General features: G+C 36.3%; 1 protein-coding gene across 3 annotated transcripts; it reads right to left on the bottom strand.

Annotated features, from left to right (window-relative positions):
• LOC131059441 (uncharacterized) lies at positions 1-27,868 on the bottom strand. 3 transcript variants are annotated; one of them, XM_057992636.2, is made up of 3 exons: positions 26,435-27,868; positions 19,591-20,029; positions 1-263 (listed from the first exon to the last, which is right to left on the bottom strand). In XM_057992636.2, exons 1-2 carry the CDS (start codon positions 27,751-27,753, stop codon positions 19,600-19,602), a joined length of 1,749 nt encoding a protein of 582 aa, XP_057848619.2. In that variant the 5' UTR covers positions 27,754-27,868; the 3' UTR covers positions 1-263; positions 19,591-19,599. The 3 variants fall into 3 exon arrangements, with proteins under 3 accessions (XP_057848619.2, XP_057848620.2, XP_057848616.2); XM_057992637.2 differs by having other exon boundaries at positions 19,595-20,029; XM_057992633.2 differs by lacking the exon at positions 1-263 and having other exon boundaries at positions 19,445-20,029.

The raw sequence follows: 27,868 nt of genomic DNA, 5'->3' as shown, positions 1-27,868 counted from the left end.
AAATAGAAACCGCAGTTCTCTAATTATAAGTGAACACAATGTGGAATTGTACATATGAAGTGTGTTACCCAAAACTAGCCCTTGTACAACAGGCTACCAATGAATCACGAGAAGCTACACACTCTGCTATACAATATACACTTAAGAAGTCATCAATCATGATGTGTCCGTACAGAAGCTGAAGAAGATCCTCTTTCAGAAGTAGTTGTAGAAACAACCCCTACTCAAAAATCAGCATTCTGTCAACCATCTACACCTGCAACCTGCAATGCAAAATGAAAAAATGAGAGAAGAGGGCTCTTTTGAAGCCCACTTTTATGGTTTTTGTGAAATTACAGTTTGTTCTCCTATTTTCACATCTGTTTTTATTCAAAAATAAAATTTTAGAAGGGTTGCTTTTTTCGCTTTTCAGGAATGGACCTACATGGCCCCCACAACCCCTGGGTTTCACTCAAAAATTCAAAATACAGGTTAAGACAGAAGGAATGCAAAGGAAAGATGTTTCCCTTTATTTTATTTTACTTAGTGTAGCTGTGTGGAATTGACGTGGGCCTGAAACCCCTGGGTTTTCCTTCAGAAGTTAAAAATACAGCCAGGATGGGAGGAATGCAAAGGAAACATGTTTCTCAAAGAGAAGAGATCTTCCTTCACAAAGAGCATTTTTTGAATGCTTCTACAGCATTTCCTAAAGGAAACCAGGATGTTTCCTACAACACAGGCTACTCTGTAAATTAAAGGTCACTAGTTGGCCTCCCAAACCCTATTTCTTCACAGTAATTCCCTGGAGTCTGGACAATACATTACTTCATGAAACAGAATTTCTCACAATTGACCCAATGCAAAAATTTCTTTGATATTTGCGAACATGTTCGCAGTTTACATTATTATTATTTCAGTGGTTAATGAAAATGTCTACATCACTGGGAGTTGTGAGAGTTCAAGAGTGAACTTGAGCATCATAGATGAGTCCAACTATATACCTCTAATAAGGCTATTTCTTGACTATCCTTACTTTCTCGCACTTTACACAGCTGCCCAAACATATTGGACTCAGATTGGCACTCTAAATTATAGAACTCTCTAAAATACCAAACTCGTCAAGTTTAAGGTTGACCAGAAAAGAAGACTTGCCTTCTTTAGAATGACATTTCTATGATTTAATATTTAAGGTATTTCTTTTATTATTTTATAATACTTTTGTGCAGTTTCAAAATCGTGAGCAATCATTATTGTGTCTCCAACCTTCAATAATCCTTCTGTGACTTATACTCCTCATCCCATCCGTCCTTTCCTTTCATTTGAAGTGCTCTCTCACATCATGGATACAATCTTGACTTCTTAATCATGCTTTTTCAGAATCAGGCTTCCCATTATGAATGGGGCACTCCATTTAAACAAAAAGATTAGAACAAAAGAAATTATTTTTATGTAAACAGATGACAAAAGGTAGGTTAATGAGACTCAACAGAACAGCAGTATACAATAGAAAGTTCCCGAAAGAGAAACTCTTATGAAGTATTGTTATTATGAGAAATTACATCAAGTTTCTAGGGTATTACTCAACCAAGAATATTAAGACCTCCGATTGTTAGAAGAAACTTTAAACAATTCTGGCAATTGAATTTTTTCTTAAAACTCATTTCCTTTAAGACTGAAAAATAGTAACCACAGTTCATAAATTTGCTGAGAATAAACATATATCAAGTTCTTGTCCCTTTTTGGCCTTTTAGGTGGAGAACTCTTGCTAATAGATTGCGAGAATATTCCCAACTTCAATATACCTTGTGTCCTCTAAGAATCAATCCGGTTACCCCAATTTTCCACTTTCTATGAAAATTGCATTTTTTTATGCTGACAGCAGATGTTGTGTAAGCTCATGTATACACAAAAGTAACCTATCTTTGAAAGACATTTGCCAAATTTATATTTTGAGAAGCAAAATTATTTGTTTGTCAGACAGTTTACTAGCCATATTTTTCTGTTCTTTGCATATTATGAAGCAATGGGTTGATGTTCCCCAAAACATATTAAATAACCATCAACACAAAAAGCTGTAAAACAATCACCCTAGTGCATTGCCTTTTTGCTTATGCAAACCTTCAATGATTTCATCTTATAATCCCAAGGTAGTGCACTTCATTTAAGTTCAGAATAATGTCAGAATATTCAATAAATAATGAAAATTTGTAAGAGCCTGACTATTTTATGGAATAAATTAGACTTCTAATTGTGAACAATATAATCTTAGTTATATTGAGAACCAAGACCTTTAATTACCCATGTTCAATGGTAGATGTTCGTTAGTAGACCATGAATATCATCAACTGAGTTCAGAATATTAAGGTGTTCATTGTAAACCTGCATAAATGTGTCTAGAATTGTGAGTCTGGTCAACAGATTTAAATGTGTCCAAATTAAATCATATTGCATAAACTCTAAACTTAAACCCTGAATTTTCAGCCCTAAATCATACCTAATTGATCCAAATATTTTATGAATTTGGAAGACGACAACTAACAAGGTGCTGATGGTATTGTAAAACACACAACAAGCAATACGTGAAGCCTCGATTTATTCAGAATTTGAGAAGTCCATACCGTTTGGACAAACTCATGGGAGAGATGTATACCCCTGAAACTCTATTTAAAAGAGCTTATAAAATTTGGCAAACTCATCAGATGAGAAGTATGCCATAGTTTGACGAACTCATCTCAAGAGATATATGCCTACAACACCCTCCTTATTGGCTTTAATTTGAACCCATTTATATATTTTCAAGGAAGCTGAAAGGTCACCACATCCATGTCTATATTTGAATCAAAATGTACAGCCTAAAACTGAAAGGCCATCACATATAGATGAGGACAGGATTGATCATTAAATTAATATATACCGGTTAACTGGACACCCTAACTTCTTTCTGATCGCCAATTCTTGTTACACTGAAATCTAATACATAAATCTAAAGAGTAAACCCTAAACCTTGTGCTTCAACCCTAAAACACATTAAGGGTTGGGATTGCATCATTCTATTGGGTTGATGGTGTCAAGACATATCATCCATTTATATTGGAATCCATCCTACAAAATTCATAGAATACAAAGTGAAGACTGCACAAACATGAGTTAGGTTGCGTAAATGTCGAGACAGATGAAACAGGTGAAAACATGCCCTTGGAAGTGAAAAACTATATTGAATGACCATATTTGCTGGATAATTATAAGGTGTGATTTGAAGATAGTGTCAACTCAAATAAAGATGAACAAATGGGAATTCCGACTGAAAAAGATGCTACCTAACTCTGGATGGTATGAAATTCCCTTTGAACGCCCATTATAAGCCCAAATCTTTCAAGAATTATTTGTAAAGAGACACATTTGAATATATGGTGCAAAAAGGAGACTGGGTTGGAATCTGATCTCTCAAACTTGTACCACACATGACCCCAATAAGAATTTCCATTGTACTAATCCATAAGGACCCAAAACACAGTTCACTACTTCAAACAACCAAGAACTCCATCAAATAATAAGATGAAAGATGCAATATCATGTAGTGTCAAAAACCTCTAGGTACAACAGGGGCGCAGTTGCACCATTGGTGAGGCGGTTTGATATATGGCAGTGGCTGTTCCTGATGTGTCACAGTGGTTTCATTTGTGTCATCATAGTTTACATTGTAGCATAGTGGTTGTCTTGAATACCTATGGCAGTTTAACCTTTCTAAACAAAAGGACTGATTACCTCAACCCTTGGAAGTTCTTTAGTACACAGTGATATTTCTAATATGTAAGAACAATATAATCCCAAGAGAGCACTGGAATACAACAGTGAGAATTGGAGAGTTCAATTTGTTGTAAAAGTAAGAAATGTTGGTGCAGTGAGTAGCTGATTGAGCTGAGTGACTATAGCACTGTGGTGATTGTTGCATTTGCTCTACTATCTGGACTCTTTGTAACTGCTTTTTGGTCAAAGGAAAGCGGGAAAGCTAGGCATTTACCACTCCGAGCTGATTTTCCCCATATTGAAATTTCCAAGTTAAATATTTCTATTAATAGTTTAACAATTGTTGATTCTTTGGTTTTTTCACTTTGTTTACACACAAGTTGACACAACTACAGCATTATTTATTCCATTAACACAGAATTGCATTCTAATCTCTATCTATTTTAACTCTAAATCAAGGACAATAAACATTTATAAAATTTCCCACAAACATTAGAACATGATAGAATTTATATCATATCAGCACCAGAGAATTTATAACAAATGGGTACTGTGGATAGCTTGTGTTAATTTATATGAGACGAGAGATCTCATATTATAGAAATTGCAGCCTTATGAGTCAAAGATAAAATAAAGATTGCAACCTTACAAATCAAAGATTCCAACAACATCAAACCAAAAGGTGAGCAAGAGGGCCAACAAAGACAAAGAATTACTGGAAAAAAGAGTTGATTCATTGTAAGCTAACTTTGAGTTCGTGATGAAGACCCATGAAAGCTTCAGGAAACTTAAGGGTCATGATGAAGACCTGAGAAAGTTTCATAAAACAATGAGAACAAACTGAAATCTGTGGATAATATGTATGTGCTTGTGCCAAGAAACTTGAAGAGGAAGAACATTGCCTCAAAGAATATGACTAAGGGAAAAATAAGGAAACTAATTTAAATAAGTAATGAATAAAAAGGAATAATAAAAGATAAACAAAGGTAAAACCAAATATGAAATGATAATTAAATGTTGTAATTAATTAAGGAGAGGCAAACTCTTTATATAGAAAATTACAAGAAAATATTTCCTTAACAGAAACCATCAAGAATAGAAACATGAATGACAGAAAGGAAACTTCCTAAAACTAACTAAAGACGAAAGACATATACGGAAGTTTCTAAATACTAACTAAATGACTAAGATGACCATTATATCAATATAGCAATATTATTTTAATAAGATAAAGGAATCCAACAGGCTTTGATTTGAAGTTTTAACTTTTAAGAAAAAGGTAAATTCAAGAGCTTTTAAAGGACAAATAGATACTGGGAATATTGATATGTGGCTTACAATAATGAAGGCTTGCTTCAGTTGCAATGAGCTCTGTGAGTTACAAAAGACTTCTTTTGCACATCTCAAAATGGAGGATCATGCTCCTAAATGCTTCTAGAAGAAAACGAATAAGCTATGAGAGTCCAGTTAGAGATAGTTTTAAGTTTTAAGAAGTGTTGAGCGTGAATTCATAGAAGACAATGACCAAAACCACTGCCTAACATGCAGAACTACACCCTGGAATTCTGTAGAGGAACACTGTTAATGAACTTGAACTTTAATTGAGAAGATATAATAATAAAATAAATTGGAGGACTGCACTCACACATAAGGGCTAAGAATCATCTACAGCAAACCTCAAATATCAATGAAGCATCTACATAGGCATACTACATTGAAGATGAAGCTAGACGAGGATGAACATCTAAGCAAAATTAGTCGACAGCCAGCCCAGGAAGCAACAAAATGGAAAAATCAATCCTACAAAAGTCAGTGGTGATGCAAGAAATATGCCACGACCTTACATTGTTCTAAGGATTCAAGAAATATTGTGGCCATTAGTATTGAGACGGTCATACAAATGTAAAGTGTCCTTCCTAAATTGCACCCAAATAGTTGCACCAAAGGTGACTATGAAATCGACATCACTTTGGTTGATGGAAATGAGATGCATAAGAAGACAATTCAAATCCATATGAGAAATTGGTTTGTGCCACTATTAAAGCAGCAAGCAATAACAAGAGGAGATGAGCAAGCTCTTTCAAAATATCCAAATCAATAAAGAAAAACTGAAAAAGTAGATGCATGTGTCAATTCTGGTTCACCGTTAAACTGATCCAAGGTGAAGTTGCTAAAGGCGTAATTTGCAAATTCATTACCATCCACATCTATATCCATTGAATTTAGTGATTCAAGTCACTAAGAAATGTAAATTAAAGCCCGCTATTGATACCAAATACTATGATAGGGTTGAAGCCAATGTGATTCCTCATGATGACTTTGGAAATTCTTGTTTGTATCTCAGAGATGCTATCTTCATGTGCAGGGCAAACAAATGCAAACAGGTAAAAGGACAGGGTCAACTGTATTGTTTAGGCACATCAAATCAAGATTAGACTTGCCTTGAAAAGAGTTAATCAAGATAAAGGAATCATTTAAACCTAGGTTGCCGGTTCAGGTTCGGGCACCGGTTCGGGTTCGAAGAACCAGTACACCGGTATGGCAAAATTTTGAAAAGGGGTTTGGGTTCGTTTGGGTTTGTTAGTACAAAAACATGTAAATTATATATATATATATATATAAGCAGCCTATAAGCATGAATTAAGATTAGCATGTCACATAGCATCATATAAACAACAAAACCAACATAAACTTGTAATCATAGCATCATGATCATACCATAACAGCATCATATACATCAAGTTTAATATCAAAATGATAAAATATTCAAGTATCATTGTTTCAACTTTCAACAATTTAAAGTTTGATCATCAAATGGATTCTCTAATTCATCATCCTCATTCTCGGCCTCCTCATCATTGACATTGACATTAGATGAATCAATGCCAATGCCACTTACACTTGCACTTGCACTTTAAGTTTGCTCGTTATCTGAGTCATCAAATGCAACAAGCTGAGAAGTGAAATCATCCAAATCAGTATGTTTTGGCTCCATATCCCACATCTTCGTTTTCCCTTGCTTGTAGTCATGTTGCTTGTGTGAAATGAACCAAGTTAATGTTTCAAAACTCACTTTTAGGGTCATATTTTAATTTTTTATGTGGTGGAATTAAAAAAAATTAAATTTTGCAAAAAAAAACATCCATTTTTGGGCTGTCAGACCCCTGGGTTCGACCTGGGTCCTCTTCAGGTTCGCCCTAGTTCGAACCAGGCCTGTGAATCACCAACCCTGTCCGAACCACAGGCGAACCGGACCCAAAGCCCGAACCAGGACCGAACCGGACCAGTACCAGGGGTCTAGGGGGCCAAACCCGGTAACTCAGATTTAATTATTTAAACAAATAAGATAATTGGATTAACTTCTTTTGAAGAAAAACAAAGAAGATTAGCTACAAATTTCTAAAGGTTAAATAAAGCGTGATCATATTGAGTGTGTTATTGCAATCTTTTCAAAGTGCTTCAAGCTCCTAGAGGTTGGCCACCAAAGAGGGAAGACGAGCATGAGTTTCATCCACTGCCCAAATTTCCTCCAACCAACATAGGATCATAGTTCACAAACTCGGACTTGGAGAGTACTTGGCAAGCCAAAAACTTCCTACTTGGTTACTCAACAAAATATGCAACTTAAAAAACACTTAAATTTTTTAAAACAGCATAAATTTTATGCAAAATACAACTACTAAAGGTATCAAATGAGTTTGGTGAGGGTCTAGGGGGAACGCCCCCACAAAGTCAAGGGGCAGCATGGCCAACAAAATCTAGGGGGCAGAGTTGAGGGGCTGAGCCCCCACCACCAAGCCCAAATGAAGACCTTCAAAACCACACAGACCTTCATGACACACCATTTTCATACTTTTTTAAAAGGAAAATACAATGCTCATAGAACGAATAAAAAGCAAAGTTTTAGGAATGTAAACCCACGTTCTTTTCCATAATTTTGACATGTTACTAGCACAGTGAGTCAACTGGAAAAACTCACCATGTTTTTGGCAAGTCTCAGAGAGTAAACCTTGTGAGTACTCATGGAGCAAAAAAACTTGCGAGTGCTAGCCAAGTTTCCAAACTATGAATAGGATTTTGTGCATGCAAACTAATTTGATGCATAATTATTAAAAAAAAAAAAACTCCAAAGTGTTTAAGCATAAGCTAAGTTACAAAATAGAAACCATGTGCTGTTAAAGGTGCATAGATACTCATACCATATGCTGTTACAACAAAAAATATGGTTAAAAAATATATAAAAAATCATAAATATTATATATAAATGTGTGTATTTGCAGCCTAAAAACTATAATATATTAATACAAAGCTGATATTATATTAAATTTATTTTTTTTACTATATTTGAGAAAACTATATTAATATTATTGAAACCATATTAATATGGTTTTTTAACTATACTCAAAAAAGTTATATTAATACCATACTCTCTACACGACATTAATATGGAAACTAATATAGATAGCATTTAATATCTATTAATAGTAACTTATATCTATTGTATACAAAAATAAATATAGTATACTTCACATTTTAGCTTTAATATGTTAAAGCATTCCGAGTCATGAATAAAGTTAAAACCATAGTTTTCTAAAATTAGGTTATTGTTCAGATTTATGTTGACTCGATTTTATAAACAAAATGATACCAAGTTGAGAATATGAGCCAAAAGCAGAAAACAGCAAGGCAAGAATCTAATCTAGCCAAGACTTATTAAAGATATCTGCTCCCTGCAGGACAATATTCTAATTGTATTAAGGTAGGGATTCTCTCTTAACCAATATGCTAAGCAATAGCCATAACATTCCTGATGTCATGGAAATGGGGACAAGGCAACAACAAAGTTCAATGTTAATAAGTTAGTTTCAACCATAAAAACAAAACAAAGAACTAAAAACCATTCCAAACATATCAAGAGAGATTTTAAAAAGCATGAAAGAAGTTTAACAAAATAAAAGAAAGGAGAAGAGCCTCCCTAAGATGCTTCCATGATGCCTTTTGATGCTTCTCCCTTGTTTCTCTCCTCTCCAAGTCCCAAATGAGTGTAGCTCTCAGCTTTTAGCACTAGCCATGGATGCCATATGGAGATTCAAGATGGTTGAATATGATAAGCAAATACTATGCAAGAGTAGATAGTGATGCTATGAAAAAGCTCTATGCTAATGCCAGTATAACAATTTTGGGGGATTTAAATAAATATTAATTTATTTAAATGTGAGAGAATATTTTAATTAAATAAATATGATTTATTTATTTAATTAATGGTCTGAATTTGGTTAAGTGAATTAAATCAAATAAATTGAATAATTTATTTAATTAATAGGAGAAGAGGGTTAAGATGAATTAATTAAATATATTAATTTAATTAATTATTAATTGATGGTTAAATAATCAAATAAATATTAAATATTCATTTAATTAAGTGGACAGATTTATGTGACTACAATTCCAAATGACTATGGTAATACAGTAATACTTGAACTTGGTCAAGCTTTCCATTTCTATTGCTATGAACCAATTCAGATGAGGGTATGGTGTGACAATGGTCATTTGGGTATCGCATGTCAGAGTTTACAAAAGATGCAGTAAAAAATTTAGCAACTTTTAGAATTGCTCTAGAATCATTCTGGATTTGCTGTTCCAACCTCAAAATTGCCTAGATTCAACTTGCAACATTTCTATGCGATTCCAACCTCAAAATTGCTTAGAGACAAAACAATGGCATTTAATCAATTAGAATCACTAATGCTATCAAATAAATTGACCCTCTACATAGCCCAATATCCTCAAAATCAACAAAAATTAGCACCATCACAAATTTAGTATTTTGACTATCATAGTTACAAGACTCGAACTCCGCATAGACTCGGCGAACTGATTTCTGACTCAAACTCGGACTTAACGCCCAGACTCGGCAAATTGAAAGAACCCAAGAAATAGAAATATTTTTAAGGATTTAAAACTTGTTCCATGCACCCTTTAATGAATAAACCTTAGGCACAATAACATCATAAAATAGAAGCTAATTTGATCACATACACAAGTAAACATCCCTCACATAGTATAAACGCAAATTGTAACTGATGAAAATAACACAGTTAGATATATACATATTGTCAAATGTATACAAAACTCATGGAATATAAAATCCATGGCATCAAATATCAAATCTAAAATTACAAGACTATGGCTCAAAGGAGGTTGCATTACTCATGCCAACGAACTGACAAGTCATGCACTAGCGTCTAAGATGGGTCTTGGATGATGATGTAACCATGATATTTTCTTGTGTCTCAATGATCGATGTGTATATTCAAGTGAGGAATTTATTAGTTAATCTTTTTAAGCCTCCAATATTGCATGTTTTGTTCACAAGCTCATTAACAAAGAGGAGTGGTTAAATACAAAGATAAATGGTTATGTTCTATTTTGACTTTAGCTAGGATACTAATAGATGGGATTCTTATATGAGTTGTCTATGCAAGGCATGATTGATACATTTTGCATAATGAAAATGGCATTTCTTGCCATTTGCCAACTATGACTTAACTTGTATACAGCAGGACAAGGACTGTAGCATGCCAACTTTGCCTATGGTGGTCCTTATATACTTAACAAGTTGTCCTTGTATACTAAACAAGTTGTCCAATCTATGAAACAAGATAATCCTTGATTATGGCTTTGATTGTGAATATGCAGAGATTTGCAACTTGTATATTTTTATGACCATAATTCATCATTGGCCTATTACTTGCTTAGACCTATAGTTTGATGAGGGCATAGGGCAACACCAAAACAAGATTGAGATTAGCACTCTTGGCGAGGGTCTGGGGGCAACGCCCCCAGTGGGGTCAAGGGGTTGCGCCCCCAACAAGATCAAGGGGCAATGCCCTTGGCGCATTCCCTATAGCGATATAGGGCAAGGTCAAGGGGCAGAGCCCCCACCACCAAGCCCAAATGAAGACCTTCAAACCACACAAGTCTTCATGGCACACACCATTTTCAAAAAAAATTTAAAATCATAGATGGGCATGTCATAAACCAAAAAAGCATTGAAAAATTGTGAGTACTTTTTTAAAAAATAAATTAAAATGGCTTTCTTAGGCCCAGACTTGCCAAGACTCAAAAAGTCTAGGTGAGTCTTGGAAAGACTTGGCCAAGTCTCCTAGACTTGACCAGCCTAGCTCGCCTCAGACTAGTCGAATCTTGGCAAGTCTAGGTGTCTCATTATTAAGCTACCAACACATACCTGGTGCACACATTAAGTCAGATTTGCTTCTAACAAGGCACATCTTTACTCTTTCTCTCTATAATCGACACCAAAATGTTGAAATCTAAAATACATTAAACCTCAAGCATGATGCAAAGTTAATCAACTTAACATCTCAACACAATCTAATTAGAGATGAATCAACTTAACATCTCAACACCGAATATTAAGAGATGAACTCCTATGTGATAATGGTCCCTTTACTGGGATACTAACAAAAATTAAAAGTTATAAAGTTGGTGCTAAAACAGATATAACTGCAGTCAAATATTAGCACATCTCAAATTTAGTAATTTGACTACCAACACATGTCTGGTGCACACATTAAGTCAGATTTGCTTCTAATGAGCCACTCAAAATAAAGGTATCTTCACTCTCCCTTTCTATAATCAACATCAAACTGTCGAAATCCAAAATACATTAAATCTTAAGCATAACATGAAGTTATAATAATTTAACATCTCAGCATAAAATGCTTAGAGATGAACTCATGTGTGATAATGGACCCTTTGATGGGATAATAACAACACTTAAAAGTCATAAAGTTGGCACTAAAACAGGCATAACTGCAGACATGTTTGATGTACAATATTCATGAACTGCTGATCAAGAGCAAAGTCTGTATCTTACAGTGAAGCCAACCGCTTAAAAACACTTAAAAAAATAATAATGGAGCAATATCATCTCAGATCACAACATTTGTGACCCTTCTACATTGAATCAAGCAAAAACAAATGCAAAATAAATAATTTATTATAAACTAGCTCCAAAAAGATGGCAGCACTTGTTCTTAACTGCATGTCCACAAAAAATATAGGCTTCCAGTCAGCATCAGATTCCATCCCCTTGCCACATTCCATATATTGTTGACACCCAACCACAAGATGAGCTCTCACAAGTACATAGTAGCGCTTGAACTTCCTCACATGACTAGCAGCAACATTATGCAGGACTCAACAATTAACAAGATCAAATAATGTTAAGAGAAAAAGCTCCCAAACATCATCTATAATGAAATGATTCATGGATATAAAGCAGCTTTGAAGGGTGCACTTTGGGCCCAGTTATTCATGAAAATCATCTTCCAATATCACTCACATTTTCCTTCAAGCACACATTAGGTGATTGAAAAAGTCCCAACCATACAGGTAGCATCATACAGTTAATAGCACTGACTCTGATTTTCAAAGTATTCAAAATTTACATGTCAACACTCAATGGCAAACATATTGTATATCAACACAATATGAAGTCAATCTAACTGACTCTGATTTCCAAAGTATTCAACATTTGCATGTCAACAGCAAATATATGGTACATCAAACACAATATGAAGTGAATCTATAATATATTCTATGCTTCAAACCAACTCTTCCATAATCCTAATATTTAAAATCAAGTTGACACAAAAATAAATTCTTAAATTATTTTGTTGTTAAACTCTTTTTTTGAAGTGCATCTCTTCAAAAACAGAAAGATTTCTTGCTCTCAAAAATGGAAGTTTACTTCAAGAAAATGCTGATATAGTTCCAATTGAAGAAATAGAAAACAAATCAATTGCAAAGGACCCAGAAACCTAAGAGACAAAAAAAAGTCAGAGTAGCCGGAAACTCCTTTGTCCCTCCCTGCATCCCCGTATCCATTCCCGTATCCGAAACACATACGTATCCGATACAGCCTGAATACACATTGAATACTGTACCCACATGTGCCCAAAAAACCTTGATTTCCAACCATGCTAGATACTATGTGATTTGATTTTTTAAAATTTGACAGAAATCTTCCTAAATTTAATTTTTAAAAACTTCATTCATGGATTTTTTTTTTTTAAATTGGTATAAACAAAACCCACACCCAATGAGAAAGACAAATGAAATGTTTTTCTATTTGAGTGAGCCATTTTTTGGGTTATTAATAGAATATTAAAATATGTTAATTTTAGTATTAATGCTCATTCAGTGTACATTCTTTTTTAGAAAGATTGTCTTCGATCTTCTCAGCAGTTTCTTTGTAGAAACTTGCTATTCTTGTAAATAGCTTGTATTATTTATGAGCGTTTTGCTCATTCTAATTATTCAATCAATTCTTTGAAATCCATTGCGTGTTTTCGCACTGTATTATGGTATCAGAGCTACAGGAATTTTTTCGAAAATTTTTTAATCCTAATTTCCAATTAGTGGAAATTTTCGAAATTATTTTCAAAGTTTTTTTGGCTTCTGGGCGGGATCGTCGTTTTTTTTGGCGTCGTGTTTTACCGCGCGAGCTGCAGGATTGTCGCATTTTTTCGCGACCTGTGTTCGTCCTCAGTTCGTGGTTCGTGGTTCGTGGTTCGTGGTTCGTGGTTCGTGGTTTCCGGCGCTGCGGTCTGTTTCCGGCGTCGTCCACCCTCAACCTCTTCCTGCGACCTGCAGCAGCGCCTGTGTTCGTGACCTGTTCGGCGACCAGCAACCCGCGAGCTCTGTGATCTGTTCGCGTCGCGATCTGAACACGTCTGCAGGCACCGTGATCTGTTCGCGTCGCGATCTGAACACGTCTGCAGGCTTCGGCCTTTGTCACCTCCGCGGCCACCTGCAACTCGTTTTTTCTGCGTCATTTTCTGTCTACAAATAATGGCGCCGACCTCTGCAAACTTCGCGTAAAGTTTTTATCTCCAGTTTTTGCCGAAGTTCAGTTTTTCTTGCAGATTCGTGGTGGGTTTTTCAAATCCTCATCTGGGTTGTTGTCCAATTTTTCTGGGTGCCTCGATTTTCGTGCCTCGATTTTCGAGCCCGCAAATCCAGATTCTGACAGGAGAATCCTTCTGGGTTTTTTGCACACTTTTCTGGGTTGTTGTTGGTTTTTTCTAGGTCAGCCAGAAATTTTTCTTGGGAAACGTGCAAATGGCTTCTCTCACCAATCTGATGTTAGAAGGCAGTCAACGCTTTAATGGTCACAACTACAACATCTGGAAACAGCGTATGTTGACCATTTTTGAATATAGGCGTCTTGACCAGCTTGTTTTGGGCAAAGAACCCAGTCCTGGTACACCTGGTGCAGATCAAGATAAGTTTGATGAACGCAATCGGGAGGCAGTCATGCTTCTCAAACTCTCAGTAACTGATGATCAGTTACCGCAGATTCCTTCCGGCAAGACAGCTTCTGACATCTGGAAGCATCTGAAGGAATTGCATGAGACATCCGACAAGAGCCGAGCATTCTTTCTGAAGAATCAGTTGTTCTCCATTATGATGGACGAACGTATGTCCTTACAGGAGCACCTCACGAGGATTAAGGACATTCGAGATCAACTCGAAGCTATTGGTCGGACTATGGAGGAAGAAGACATGGTTGTAATCACTTTAAAAAGTCTTCCGAAATCGTATGAACACTTCATTGAAACCCTCAATATTACTTCCACTAATGTTGATCTGAAGTTTTCAGAACTGTGCACCAAACTTCTACAGCAGGATCGCTGGAAACAGCAATTTGGTAGTAGTACTACATCAGCCTCCTCGGAAAATGCCTTCACAGCTCAATCCTTTCAGAAGGATAAAGGCAAATTTCAGTCCTCTCAGTCTTCTCAGCATAAAGGCTCTTCTCAGACACAGGATGGAGCTAAGAAGAAAAATGTGCAGTGCAATTACTGTCACAAGTACGGCCATATGAAGAAAGATTGCCGTCAGAGGCTCGCTTCTGAACAAAAGAAGCAGGGAGGATCACACCAGAAGGCGCATGTTGCGGAACATTCCGAGCAGAAGGAGTCCGCCTTTTATGCTTTTATGGCTAAGAGGTCTTCAGATCATGCCAGGTCTTCTGCTTGGTACATCGACTCTGGTGCATCACGTCACTTTTCTCATCGGCGTGACTGGTTTACAGACTTCTCACCTTTCAGTGATTCCGTTGTATTTGGCGGAGGTGAGGAGTATACAGTTGTTGGCAGAGGCACTGTTCAGATACAGTCTGGTGGCAGGACTCTCCTTTTTCTGAATGTGTATTATGTTCCTGGAATGGAACTTAATCTGCTCTCTGTCAGCCAGATTATGAGGAATTCTCCTCAACTAGATGTGGTGTTCAGTGCTCACAAGTGCTCCATCATTGATCGGGAGACTCGTCTTACTGTTGCTGTTGGTCTAGAGGATCATGGCCTATATAGGCTCCTTGACACTGGTGATTCTCCTGAAGTGGCTCTGGCAGCTCGTGTTTCTCCTCTTAGCACTTTGTGGCATCAGAGATATGGACATCTCAACATTCAGTATCTCTCTCAGCTGTCTCGGGAGGGACTTGTTTCAAGGTTACCTGATATTCAGACTCAGCATCTTGGAGTATGCGGCGCCTGTCAAGCTGGCAAACAGCATCGGACTTCATTTTCACATGGAAAGTCTTGGCGCGCATCTAAGGTACTTCAACTACTTCATGCTGATATTTGTGGTCCTATGAATACATCTTCTGTTACTGGTTGCAAATATTTTTTGCTTATTGTAGATGATTTTAGTAGAAAGATGTGGGTGTACTTTCTTAAACATAAATCAGATGTATTTAGTATCTTTCAGAAGTTTAAGTCCTTTGTTGAAAAAGAGTCTGGACAAAGTATCATTACTCTTAGGACCGATAACGGGGGGGAATTTTGTTCTTCTGCATTCTCCAACTTTTGTGATACCCATGGCATCAAACGCTAGTTGACTACACCCTACACTCCTCAGCAAAACAGTGTTGTCGAGCGTCGCAATCGTACGGTTGTTGAGATGGCTCGTTCTATGTTACAACACCGGAGTGTTCCGAATAAGTATTGGGCTGAAGCAGTATTTACTGCTGTCTATCTTCTTAACCGCTCTCCTACTCAGGCTGTTAAGGGGAAGACTCCAGAAGAGGTTTGGTCTGGTCGGAAGCCTCAGATTAGCCACCTGAAGGTTTTTGGCTCTGTTGCCTATGTTTGGATTCCAGATGCTAAGCGCTCCAAGTTGGATTCCAAAAGTCAGAAACTCATGATGACAAGATACAGTGATCACCATAAGGCCTACAGACTGATAGATATAGACACTGAACGTCTTATCTTCAGTTGTGATGTTGTATTTGATGAAGACAGAGGGTTCTTTCAGTCCCCTTCTTCTGAGCAGAATTCTGAGGATCAGCCTCACCGTGTTCTTATCCCATTAGGTTCGCCTGATGGGAGGGATGATGCAGAATCTATTTTCGATGATGCACTACCTGAGTTCCCTCCGGAGAATAATCCTCCTCTTGCTGCTCCTGTTCCTGATCCTGAGCCTCTTCCAGCTCCTCCAGATGTTAGCACTTCTACTCTCCGGCCTAAATGGTGGGCCAAGACTATTGGTGATCTCAGGGATACTGAGCTCATTGAGGGTAGAACCTCCCGTAATAAGAGCAAACAACAGCATACAGTCAATTTTGCTCTCATGGCTAACATACACAGTGTTTTTGAACCTCAGACATATTCAGAGGCTAAAGGTATACCTGAGTGGGAACAGGCTATGGAAGCTGAGTTCCAGAGTCTTCAGAAGAATCACACTTGGGCCCTTTCTGATCTTCCTTCAGGGAAGAAGCCCATTAGCTGCAAATGGGTGTACAAAGTAAAATATAAAGCTGATGGAACCCTAGACAAGTATAAGGCTCGTCTTGTTGCTCGTGGGTTCTCACAGAAAGAAGGCATTGACTACGAGGAGACTTTTGCTCCTACAGCCAAAATGAGTACCATACGGCTCGTTCTTGCCTTGGCAGCCCAGTTCAGTTGGAAAGTCCATCAGATGGACGTAAAGAGTGCCTTTTTGAATGGTGACTTACAGGAAGAAGTCTACATGACACAACCCCCAGGATTCAAGGTTGCTGGTCAAGAACAGAAGGTCTGTAGACTAGTCAAAGCACTCTATGGTCTGAAACAAGCTCCTCGGGCTTGGTACATGAAAATTGATAAGTACCTGACAGATCATGGCTTTCAGCGGAGTCCATCTAATGCAAACCTGTATATCAAGCATACTAGTAATGATATTCTGTTTGTAGTTGTCTGTGTGGATGACTTAATCATTACTGGCAGTTCAGCACATTTGATCACTGGGATCAAACAGGATTTGTGCCGCACTTTTGATATGACAGATTTGGGACTTCTACATTACTGCTTAGGAGTTGAAGTTTGGCAGACTGAGACCAATATCTTTCTCTCTCAGTCCAAGTATGCCAGAGGTCTTGTGGACAGGTTCAGAATGCAGGATTGCAAACCTGCCTCTACTCCTATGGAACCCGGGCTCAAACTTTCAGCTCAGTCATCCTCACTAGTTGTGGATGAATCTCTGTTCAGGCAACTAGTGGGCAGTCTCATCTATCTTACTGCTACTAGACCTGACATCAGTTTTGCAGTGAGCTACATTTCACGCTTCATGACAGCTCCCAAGGCTGATCATTGGTTAGCAGCGAAGCGTGTGCTGCGTTATGTGAGTGGCACTTCTGATTATGGACTTCTGTATACTCGGAGTTCTGATCCTATACTCAGTGGTTACACAGATTCTGACTGGGCAGGTTCGGTTGATGACCGTAAGTCTACAGCAGGGTATGTGTTTAGTTTGGGATCTGGTGCTGTCACATGGACTAGTAAGAAGCAGCAGGCAGTGGCTCTCTCCTCGACAGAAGCAGAGTATCGGGGAGCAGTTAAAGCATCTTGTGAGGCGGTTTGGCTTCGGCGAATGCTTGCGGATATGCATGTCTCTCAAGCAGGTCCTACTCCCTTGTTCTGTGATAATCAGGGAGTGCTCAAACTCGCCAAGAATCCAGTCTTCCATGAAAGAACCAAGCATGTGGAAACGCATTGTCACTATATTCGACAGCTGGTTGAAGACGGATCCATCCAGTTGCTGTATGTTCCTACCTCGGAGCAGCCAGCAGACATATTCACCAAGCCCCTTGGTCCTGATAAATTTGTAAAATTCAGGGGGTCTATAGGTGTAGTTAATAGATTGAGCATTAAGGGAGGGTAATAGAATATTAAAATATGTTAATTTTAGTATTAATGCTCATTCAGTGTACATTCTTTTTTAGAAAGATTGTCTTCGATCTTCTCAGCAGTTTCTTTGTAGAAACTTGCTATTCTTGTAAATAGCTTGTATTATTTATGAGCGTTTTGCTCATTCTAATTATTCAATCAATTCTTTGAAATCCATTGCGTGTTTTCGCACTGTTTTAGTTATCTTGCAATGCAACTCTACTATTTATATAACAATTATGTGTCTATATTGATTTTGAAGTAATGAAAATCTCTTCAAATAATTTAGAAAATTGTGTTAAATATGTGTATGTTTTTTTATGAATGATGTATCCAGCCGTATCCAAATTGGGGGTCTTACAAAATGGCCATATCCGTATCCGTGTCCATGCAACTTTGAGAAAAGCCATTAAGCACATGAAATGCAAGAGAAAATCTACTTACAGTGTATGTATCCAGAATGAAAATAAACATTAAGATGGGACCTTTAAATAATATTTTCAGGGTACATTAAAAGAAGGATATAGCCATGGTGTGAGGGATACAAATCTTTACTTACCTATAATTTCTAAGTTCATTTATGTGCAAATCTGTTGTTGCATCTATACTGCTGTACCCCAAAATTTTATTTCATGAGCCAAGTGAGTATCTATAAAGCAATTAGTTATCAGAGCCTCTTAAGGCACAACACAGTGAACCAGGAAACTGGAAAGCCACACATATCCCTAATAACACAAATTGTCTAGATTTGTCTAATTACTACCAAGAATCTTGAGAATTTGTAACTGGAAATTGAAAAATAATGGTCAATATTCCTCACAGAATTAACATCTTTTGATGCCTCTGGCAAATGAGAGAATCACATAACTCTCAAGGCAGCAAGAAAATCATGTTTAAAACAGAATATAAGAAGGCAAAAGAAGAAACAACATAACATAGCAACAAAGTATTATGCCATGACAAAACATTACGTGTTGTCAAGAATGATCTGAAGCAAATTGTGGAAAGTAAACTTAACTACAAATGCAAATCTCACGTTGTATTTATTCAAAGATTGAAAACAGGTGAAAATGAAAAACTTTCATCCTCTCCAATCAATCTTAACTTCACTGCTTTCAGAAAGCAGTTAATCCACGGTCAAGAATGATCTGAAGCAAATTGTGGAAAGTAAACTTAACTACAAATGCAAATCTCACGTTGTATTTATTCAAAGATTGAAAACAGGTGAAAATGAAAAACTTTCATCCTCTCCAATCAATCTTAACTTCACTGCTTTCAGAAAGCAGTTAATCCACGGTATTACTATATTACAGTGTATTTGTTTATTTACAGCATTTTCTCTACGATAATTCAAAAGAAAAATTCAAATACACTACTTTGTCCTGAATTTAAAAGCCAGTTCTAAACCAAAATACTACTTTTGCAACACATGAAAAGAATATCTTTTCAGCAAAATGAATTGGGATGAGACCAACCTACAGATATGAAAAAAAGAATATATCTGACTATGATAAAACTTATATATATTAACCTGCTAGAACTTATACATATGACTATGCCTATTCTCGAACTTAAATATTTATAATTGAATGGCAGTTGAGAGATGAAATAGAACTAGAAAGAAAACAACCTACACAATTCATGTTTGTAGGGTAACCTGTTTTCTTTGCTCTTCATATTCAGGATCATCAGTTGGCAGCTCATATCGACAAACAGGGCATGAATTCCGTGATCTCAGCCATGGAAGAATGCAGCACCCATGATAGTGATGCAAGCAAGGCAATTGTTTGGCTTGTTCTCCAATTTCAACAACTTCCTTGCAGATTGGGCAAAATGCATTTCCATCGTCAATCTGTTTCTGGCAAATAAAAATTGAAGGAAGAGAATCCACTACAACCTTGGCAGCTGGAGGAGCCCCTTTGGGAAAGTTATCAATCTCTGCAAAATGTTCAAGCAAAACTTCATATCCTGCTGCATCAGCATAGTCCTCTGGGTCCCCAAAATATGCATCCACATCACCATCGGCATCCACATCGTCCACGTCAACATCTGCACTCTCTTCTTCATACCTGAACAAAGTAAAATTTTAAGCAATGGAAAATCGGGAATATATAATGTGTATTAAAATTTGAAGGTTAATATTTGACTAAAAACAGAGAATTTTTAAAAGGCCAGTTACTTTTACTCTACTCAGATAGTCTTGTGATGTTTCTCTCTAAAAAAAATTGCAAATTGGAATGTTTAAGTTGTAAATATTCCTTATAAATTAGCCAATTGGCAAAAATGCAATGTAAATTCAACAACATATGAAATGTAGGCTAAAATTTGACTATAAACGTAGAATTTTGATAATACTGGCATTAGAAAATTATATGTTCTTAGTCAATTGGAATGTTTAAGTTGTAAATATTCCTTATAAATTAATCAATTGGAATGTTTAAGTTGTAAATATTCCTTATAAATTAGCCAATTGGCAAAAATGCAATGTAAATTCAACAACATATGAAATGTAGGCTAAAATTTGACTATAAACATAGAATTTTGATAATACTGGCATTTGAAAATTATATGTTCTTAGTCAAATATTAGCCTAAAAACAAACTTGTCCAATGTTTAATGAATCTTTCAAAGAACTAGGAAAAACAGAAAATTGCCCAAAAAGACCACAACACATACAGTGAAAACAAAATATATATGTATGATAAGAAAATGTTTACACTAAATACATCAAAGTTTGGAAATGTTAGTAGTTGTAAATATGTTCAATATAAAGACCTGCATCTTTTTTTTTCTGAAAAATCTTCTTATTGGCAAACTTAGAGGAGAAGGACCAACAGATGGGTGGGGTCCTATTGTTGGTATGGTATTCGTGGTTATGGGATTTAGTATTGCAACATATGTCTACTGTATATTGTTAATTATAATTCCACGTGAAATTTAATAAATGACCAAGTGTTTATCAAAATAGACCCTTACATGAACACATGAGAACTTATCAATGTCATGTAAAAGAATCATAAATAAATTCATTAAGAAATGTAGTAAATAGTAAATACCATCAAGATATCATAACTATCCAATATAAGTGTGTTATTTATATTATAGTGTGCTCATATGGACAAGTATTGCTCTTATGTGGGCAAACACTGTTCTTATGTGTACAGCTATAGGTGTGGCAATGTAAATGTATCAGAGTAATTCATCTTATATATTTGTCCTATGACAAATGTAAAAGGTGAGTACAATAGATAACTTGTATTTTATGATGAAATGTAAAAGATTATAAAGAAGTGTTATGATAATTTATTATGAATAAAAGTTGTAAGTTAAATAAGAATGTGGAGCTTTTAAAACAATATATTTCATTTTGCAAATGTAAAAGGTGAGTACAATAGATAACTTGTATTTTAAGATGAAATATAAAAGATTATAAAGAAGTGTTATGATAATTTATTATGAATAAAAGTTGTAATTTAAATAAGAATGTGGAGCTTTTAAAACAATATATTTCATTTTGCATTCAACTATTGCTCTGATTAAGGAAGCATGGAATATAAGCAAAACTGAGGGCAAGGAGAAGATATACTTCAAAAATTTGAAAAGAAAATTTAAATCTATTGTTAGGCTTGTAATAATGTCATAGCAGCTAGTGGCCTTTGGAAACAAAACACTTCAAGCTAGCAAATCAGATCATCTTTGGGACAGAAATCGTCAAGCAGTAGCTCGAATTTCAGAGTATCATTTGGAGCATCAGTGGAACTATTTAAGCATGAATAAATATACATTCTTGGGGACGAAAACCCTCAAGTATAGTATATGGTGCAAAACAATAGCAAGACTATGCGAAGTGTCCAAAATTAGCAAGGCAATCAGTTTACAAACTATAGTTTGTTTAGGACATATCAAAGTTTAAATCTGTAAGTTGGGCATTCCCGATGAGTTGTACTTGTTTAGTTTTCCTCCATTTGATTGTATGTGTTTCATTAAAATTATATAAAAATACCCACAGTTAAAGAGTTTTTTTTTGGGTGTGATTAATTTATCAGTATTTGCAAACAAAAACAAAATCGATTATCAGTATTTGCAAACAAATACAAAATCAATTATCAGTATTTGCAAACAAATTTTGGAACGATTTTCTATGTACCATTTTTTGAATCCATAGTTAGGTGAGTACTTTGGCTACATAGGATGTGAGTTTGTAGTTACATTGAGGGGGGTGTCTGGTCAGTTGGTTAGGATTGTAGTCACATTGAGGAGGGCATGTGGTCAATATTAGGATCAGAGAAGCATAAATCCTCAAAAAATCCTGATTTTCGCAATTTTTTAAAATTCCTTGGCCAAAACGATTTTTTCCCAAAAAATCCTGATTTAATCAGTCGTGATCTTTTCAACATGTTCAACGATTTTTTTAGGTTTAAATCATGAAAAAATGAGAAAAAATCACCCAAGAAATGCATTTACTATCCACCAACCTATCGCAATACCCTAACTGCATGAAATCACTATTTAATGAGGTTATTTTATTGATTTTAGCACAGAACTGAGCACTAGCAATTGGGACATAGTTCGCCATCAAAGATTTGCTATATTTCATCAAGTTGTTGAGGCAAATTGCAGGTAGGCAACCTTGAATGGATGTATGTTTCTAATAGATGTTAAGGACATTAAAATAGAGACACATTCTTTGATATGCTTCTATGTTTCATGTTAAGGACATTAAAATGGAATGTTTAAGAGATCCATTGTTTTTTTAATTTTCTTAGTATTCCACACTACTTGTATTTGCCTTGGGCAACTTATAATATCTTGGGGATAAAAACCCTCAAGCATTATACTAAATTTCAGAGTATTGTCAAGATTATCAATAGAAACCTTCACATATGAATCCATAAGCATTCTTAAGGGAGAAAACCTTCAAGTGTAGTACATGATGTAAATTAATAGGAAGACCATGCAAAGTGTCCAAAGATTAGCAGGGTGGTCAATTAACATGCTACAATGTGATTAGGAAGTGTCAAGGTTAATCTCTATACATTGGGCATTCCCAATGACTAGAAATAGTCTAGTTGCCCTTCATTTGTAGTTTAGGACACCACAATGGTATCAAGTTATGATCTTCTCAACTTGTGAATGGGTTTCAACTTTAAAGAAAAAACAAAATCAAAAATCAATATTGCATCTCACCCAAGTGATGAAGAAATCAAATATCAACCCAAAGAAATAGCGCACAAGGATAGAGAGCTAGAATTCTTCAACTTGATGGGATCATTGAAAGATGGTCAGCAACAACGCATCAATCTCCTCACCTAGAGTATGCAAATTGTGGAACATGATCTTGATTCATGCAAGCACAAGCACAATGGATGAGGTATCATCCGTAGATCTTCCATCAACTAAGGAAATCAACTGATATCCTGGATCACCCAGTTTTGTCTTGCTTGAGGGTGAGCAAAATCACGAAGGGAGGATTTTCGTATCCTTTTTCTCAAATCTATAATTGAGTGAGTGGTTTAGCACCATTGGAGTAGCAATTCTATAGTTACTTTCACTTTGTAATTAGGAATGTTTGTGTTTGGAAGGAGGGCATGTGGTCAATAGGTTATAATTGTAGTTACTTCTAGTTAGACTCAATTAAACAGGGAAATAAGGTAGGTGAACACTTACGCTTGTGATCAATTAAATAAGGAAATGAGATTGCTACTTAATTGTCATTGATTGAGATGAGAACTTGTCAATCAACTACCACTAATTGAGGATTGGAGGAAACATGGAATACATGCAACATTGGGGACAAAGAGAAGATATACTTCAAAAATTTGAAAATAAAAGCCAACTTTATTCTGTCTTGTGATACAGTCATAACAGAAGGTGGCATTCATACATAGATTAAACCCTTCAAGCATAGCAAATTAGATAATCTTAGGGACAAAAACATTTAAGCAGTGGACAAATAAAGTATCATCTAAATTGTTAGCAAAGCTCTTCAGTCATGAAACTAGATCCATTCTTGGGACAAAAACCCTTAAGTGTAGCATGTGGTACAAAAAATAATAGCAAAAGTTTGCAAAGCATCCAAGATTAGCAAAGCAATTAGTTTACCTAATATTATATGTTTGGCATATGACAGAGTTCAAATCTATATGCTAGGCATTCCCTATGAGTTGTCATAGTTAAGATGTTCTCCATTTGCATGTATGTGTTTCACAAAAATAAATATTGACATTTGTACATGGGGGATTGATGAGTTGTGGATGCCCATGTTTCAAAGATCCCATTGAGTTGAAAAATTCCAACTCTTATCCTCAATGCCATTTCCCTAGTTTGGCATCTAACTTCTTTATCACTTGTGACATGCAATATTGATACCTTACTATGTTTTTGTTATAAACCCTTTCATAGGCTAGCAAGATCTCAGCTCTAATACCAATGTAGTGTCTTAAACTAAATGCATACCAATTAATCAAACCTAAAAAGCGTTTAGTTTTTTAATATTATTTGCATGAAACAAATACGTGCAAATGAAGAACTTAACTATTACAACTCTTGGGACTCCCCAGCATACATATTTGAACCATGATATACCCTTAACACACTACAGTATGTAAAATGACTACAGCACTAATCTGAAACACTCTGCAAAGTCTTACTATCATTGTACAATACAAACTACACTTAAGGACTTACATCCCCAAGAATGCATTCAGGTTCACTCTAAATGGGTTCTATTGATGATCTAGATGATACTTTGAAATTCAATATGTTGCTTGAAGGTTTCCATCCCCAAAATGATCAAGTTTGTTATGTTTGAAGGGATCCATCTCAGGATGCCACAATTTGTTGTGACAATATCACAAGCCTGAGAATAAAGTTGATTTTTGTTTTCCAATTTCTCACATTTATCTTCTCTTATCTTCTTGCACTACTTCTATTCCATGTCTTTTCAATCATAAACAATCATTTTTCAATTGATGGAAGTAGATTGATAAGTTCCTCACTCGATCAACAACACTTAACTCATAAGTTCATTCCCTTATTTAGCCATTCCTAACAAGAAGCATTATCTGCCTTATTCCATTATTTAACTGACCCTAACTGAAAGTAACTACAATTCTACTAATTCCTAACCGACCGTATGCCCTCCTCATTCCAAACATTAAAATTTCTAACTAAAAACTGAAAATAACTACAGATTTGCTACTCCTACACTGCCAGATCTCTCACTCGGCTATGGATCTGACAAAGAACACATGACAATTACCATGTTGAAGTAAAGAATATATATATTTACTATTGTACTCTTATAGGTTGATATTATTCTAAAAACCTAAAATGTTACCTTGACAACTTTAAGTAAGTTTTACATAAGACTCTGCATCACGTTCATTCTTATTTCCTTTTTACGAATATCTGCTCATTGGTAAATCTGATATTTGAAAATTTTATGCAAGTGTTCCATTACAAAGGATCAAGAAGAATACCCTGTAGAATTAATTAACATATGTATTACAGGATAACATTTTACTAAGAATATTAAATTCCTGCATAACTATTAACTTTGAAAACAACTTATACTAAAATATGCGTGATGTTTTCTTCCCTTCTCCCAAAATATGCTCATCGGCAAATCTGATCTTGAGAAATTGTGAAAATTCAACCATCTGGGGACAAAACATAAAATATTCCTGTAAAAATAAAGTTTATATGTATTAAAGCCAGGTATAAATTTAAAACATAAAATTTGCCGAAATCTTCGTAACATTTGATACGTTTTATATCAAAAACTACATTTCTAACCCATTTTTAAAAAAGGTGCTGAAATTTCTGTGATGAAATTAAAAAATTAAACAAAATGAAAATCCAATATCAGTAGCTTTAGATACAGCCTATATTTGCAAGAAGCACAACACATCACTGCATTGCAATTTTTTTTTTGGCCTGTAACTCGTCTGCAATGGCAAATGGATGTTGCCGATAGGACAGCCCATTTGGTGTAAAATTTTAATTAAAAAAAAAAGAAATGGCCTAAACTGTGCAACAGAAACAGCACCATTTCTGGGCCTTTGCAACTAGTTGAGTGATGTGATAATGTCTACAACCCCTTTCAACTTGCAGAAATGAAAAACAATGGATATTAATTTAAAAAATCGATAAATATCATGAATATTCACAACAGAAACTTTTATAAACCATATTTAATTAATCTACACAATCTACGGAATATGATTCTCGTTTCTGATAACTATGAATACAGCAAATCCTCCATTTCACTCCCATTTCTGACTTATGCTGAAAATTGAGATAAACTAACAAACTGAAGGAAAAAAATCAAAAAGTATTCTCAAACAATTAGAAATATTTATATTACAATTCAGTATTTATCATAAAACATAAAATTTAACTAAACTTGCATGTCTTATATAAAACACTGCAAAAAGACAGCAAATTGGAAAAACAAATAGGTGAGAAGATACCCTGTAAATTCGATATCACGGAAATCCTCCAGCACGTTAGTCCAGTCAAAATTTCCGACCAGTCCGATTTCCGCCACGTGAGAACGTTGCGAGTCATGCCGGTCTTCTTCAGCTAGGGGCACAATTGTTTCATCCACTCTGAGATCAACCTCAGGAACATCTCGATACAGCTCCTCCCATTCCTCATACTGATCTTCCCCATTCACATCTTCACTGCCTTCTTCAACGCCAAATGAATCCCATGACCTGAAGGCAATGCACAGATCGCCTGCATCTGAATCACCAACACTCTGGCTGCCTTCGACAGAGCCTGCATACTCATCCGAATCAGCCACCAAAGGGTTCCAGTGAACAAGGCCAAACCTTGCCCTGGAATCGATACTACGGTCGAGGTCAACGACTCCAGGGTCTGAATTTTCAGGATCGACCTCACCCAAGTCTAAGTCTCGACCCAAAGTGCGGATAAGGTCGAACCTGGCCCTGGAATCGGTGGCCATGTCGAGGTGTGCGACTTCGGATACTGAATTTTCATGTCCGACCTCATCCAAGCCTTGAACCAACGTGTCGAATTCAAATTCGACATGTGCCACATTTGAATTTCGGCCAAAGAGATCGGGATGACCATCGGAGTCACAGGTCTCGAGTTCGAACTCAGTATCTGAGACCCTATCCCTGGGTTCCCGTTCCGGTTCGGATTCCGAAACCCTAAACCTTGAATCCCCTTCGTTAACGAGATCAGAAACCCTAACTCTCTGTTGCTCCGTAAAACCGAAGGTCATGGGTTCGACCTCGGCCCAAACGCCAGGGTTTTCCGACCGGGCTTCCATCTCGTCTTCGCCGGAGGCGTAAAAGCTTTCGGAAATAACTAGATCAGCCCACGCCGGTTCTTCTTCTTCTGCTACTGCTGATTTTTCTTCTTCAGAATTTTCCTCGTCGCCGTCTATAATCCAACGCTGGGGCAAGCAGTCCATATAATTCTCAAGTCCACCGTCGTCATCCTCCTCTTCTTCGTCTTCATCGCTGAAATGTTCTTCGTTGTCCTCCTCGTCAAACAGGCGCAAAGCGCCAAGGAAATGCCTGAAAGACGGCGTGTCGCGGGTTCGAACCTCGACCTGCGAAGCGGAAGAAGAGAAAGAAGGCGGCATTGGTTCAACCCTGCCTCTTTTACAGATGCTGCATACAGCTGCACCTGCTGCCTCCCTCGCCACGGCAACTTCTTTCTTGCAGTCATCACACCAATACGATAACGTTGCAACCGATGTAAAGCGGTGTTGTTGATGTGGTTCAAACTCTGCAACTGCTCTTTCGACTTCCGCCATTACTCACCGCTTGTAAAAACCCGTATTGCAGCGTTCAGAAATTTATTCCATGGACAACATTATGGATGAGGGATAATCTTTTTCAAGTTTTGACGTGGAAATCCACGGCGAAATT

This window comes from Cryptomeria japonica, chromosome 9 (genome assembly GCF_030272615.1).
Source record: "Cryptomeria japonica chromosome 9, Sugi_1.0, whole genome shotgun sequence".
Classification (NCBI taxonomy): Eukaryota; Viridiplantae; Streptophyta; class Pinopsida; order Cupressales; family Cupressaceae; genus Cryptomeria; species Cryptomeria japonica.
This window is presented reverse-complemented; position numbering and strand designations above follow the sequence as displayed.

What these genes read in the sequence shown, in the direction of transcription:
- LOC131059441 (XM_057992636.2), bottom strand. Translation starts at nt 27,753, where the DNA reads ATGGCGGAAGTCGAAAGAGCAGTTGCAGAGTTTGAACCACATCAACAA. An exon ending in CGTGATATCGAATTTACAGG is followed by an intron (nt 20,030 to 26,434) that starts GTATCTTCTCAC and finishes TACTTTGTTCAG; the next exon opens with GTATGAAGAAGAGAGTGCAG.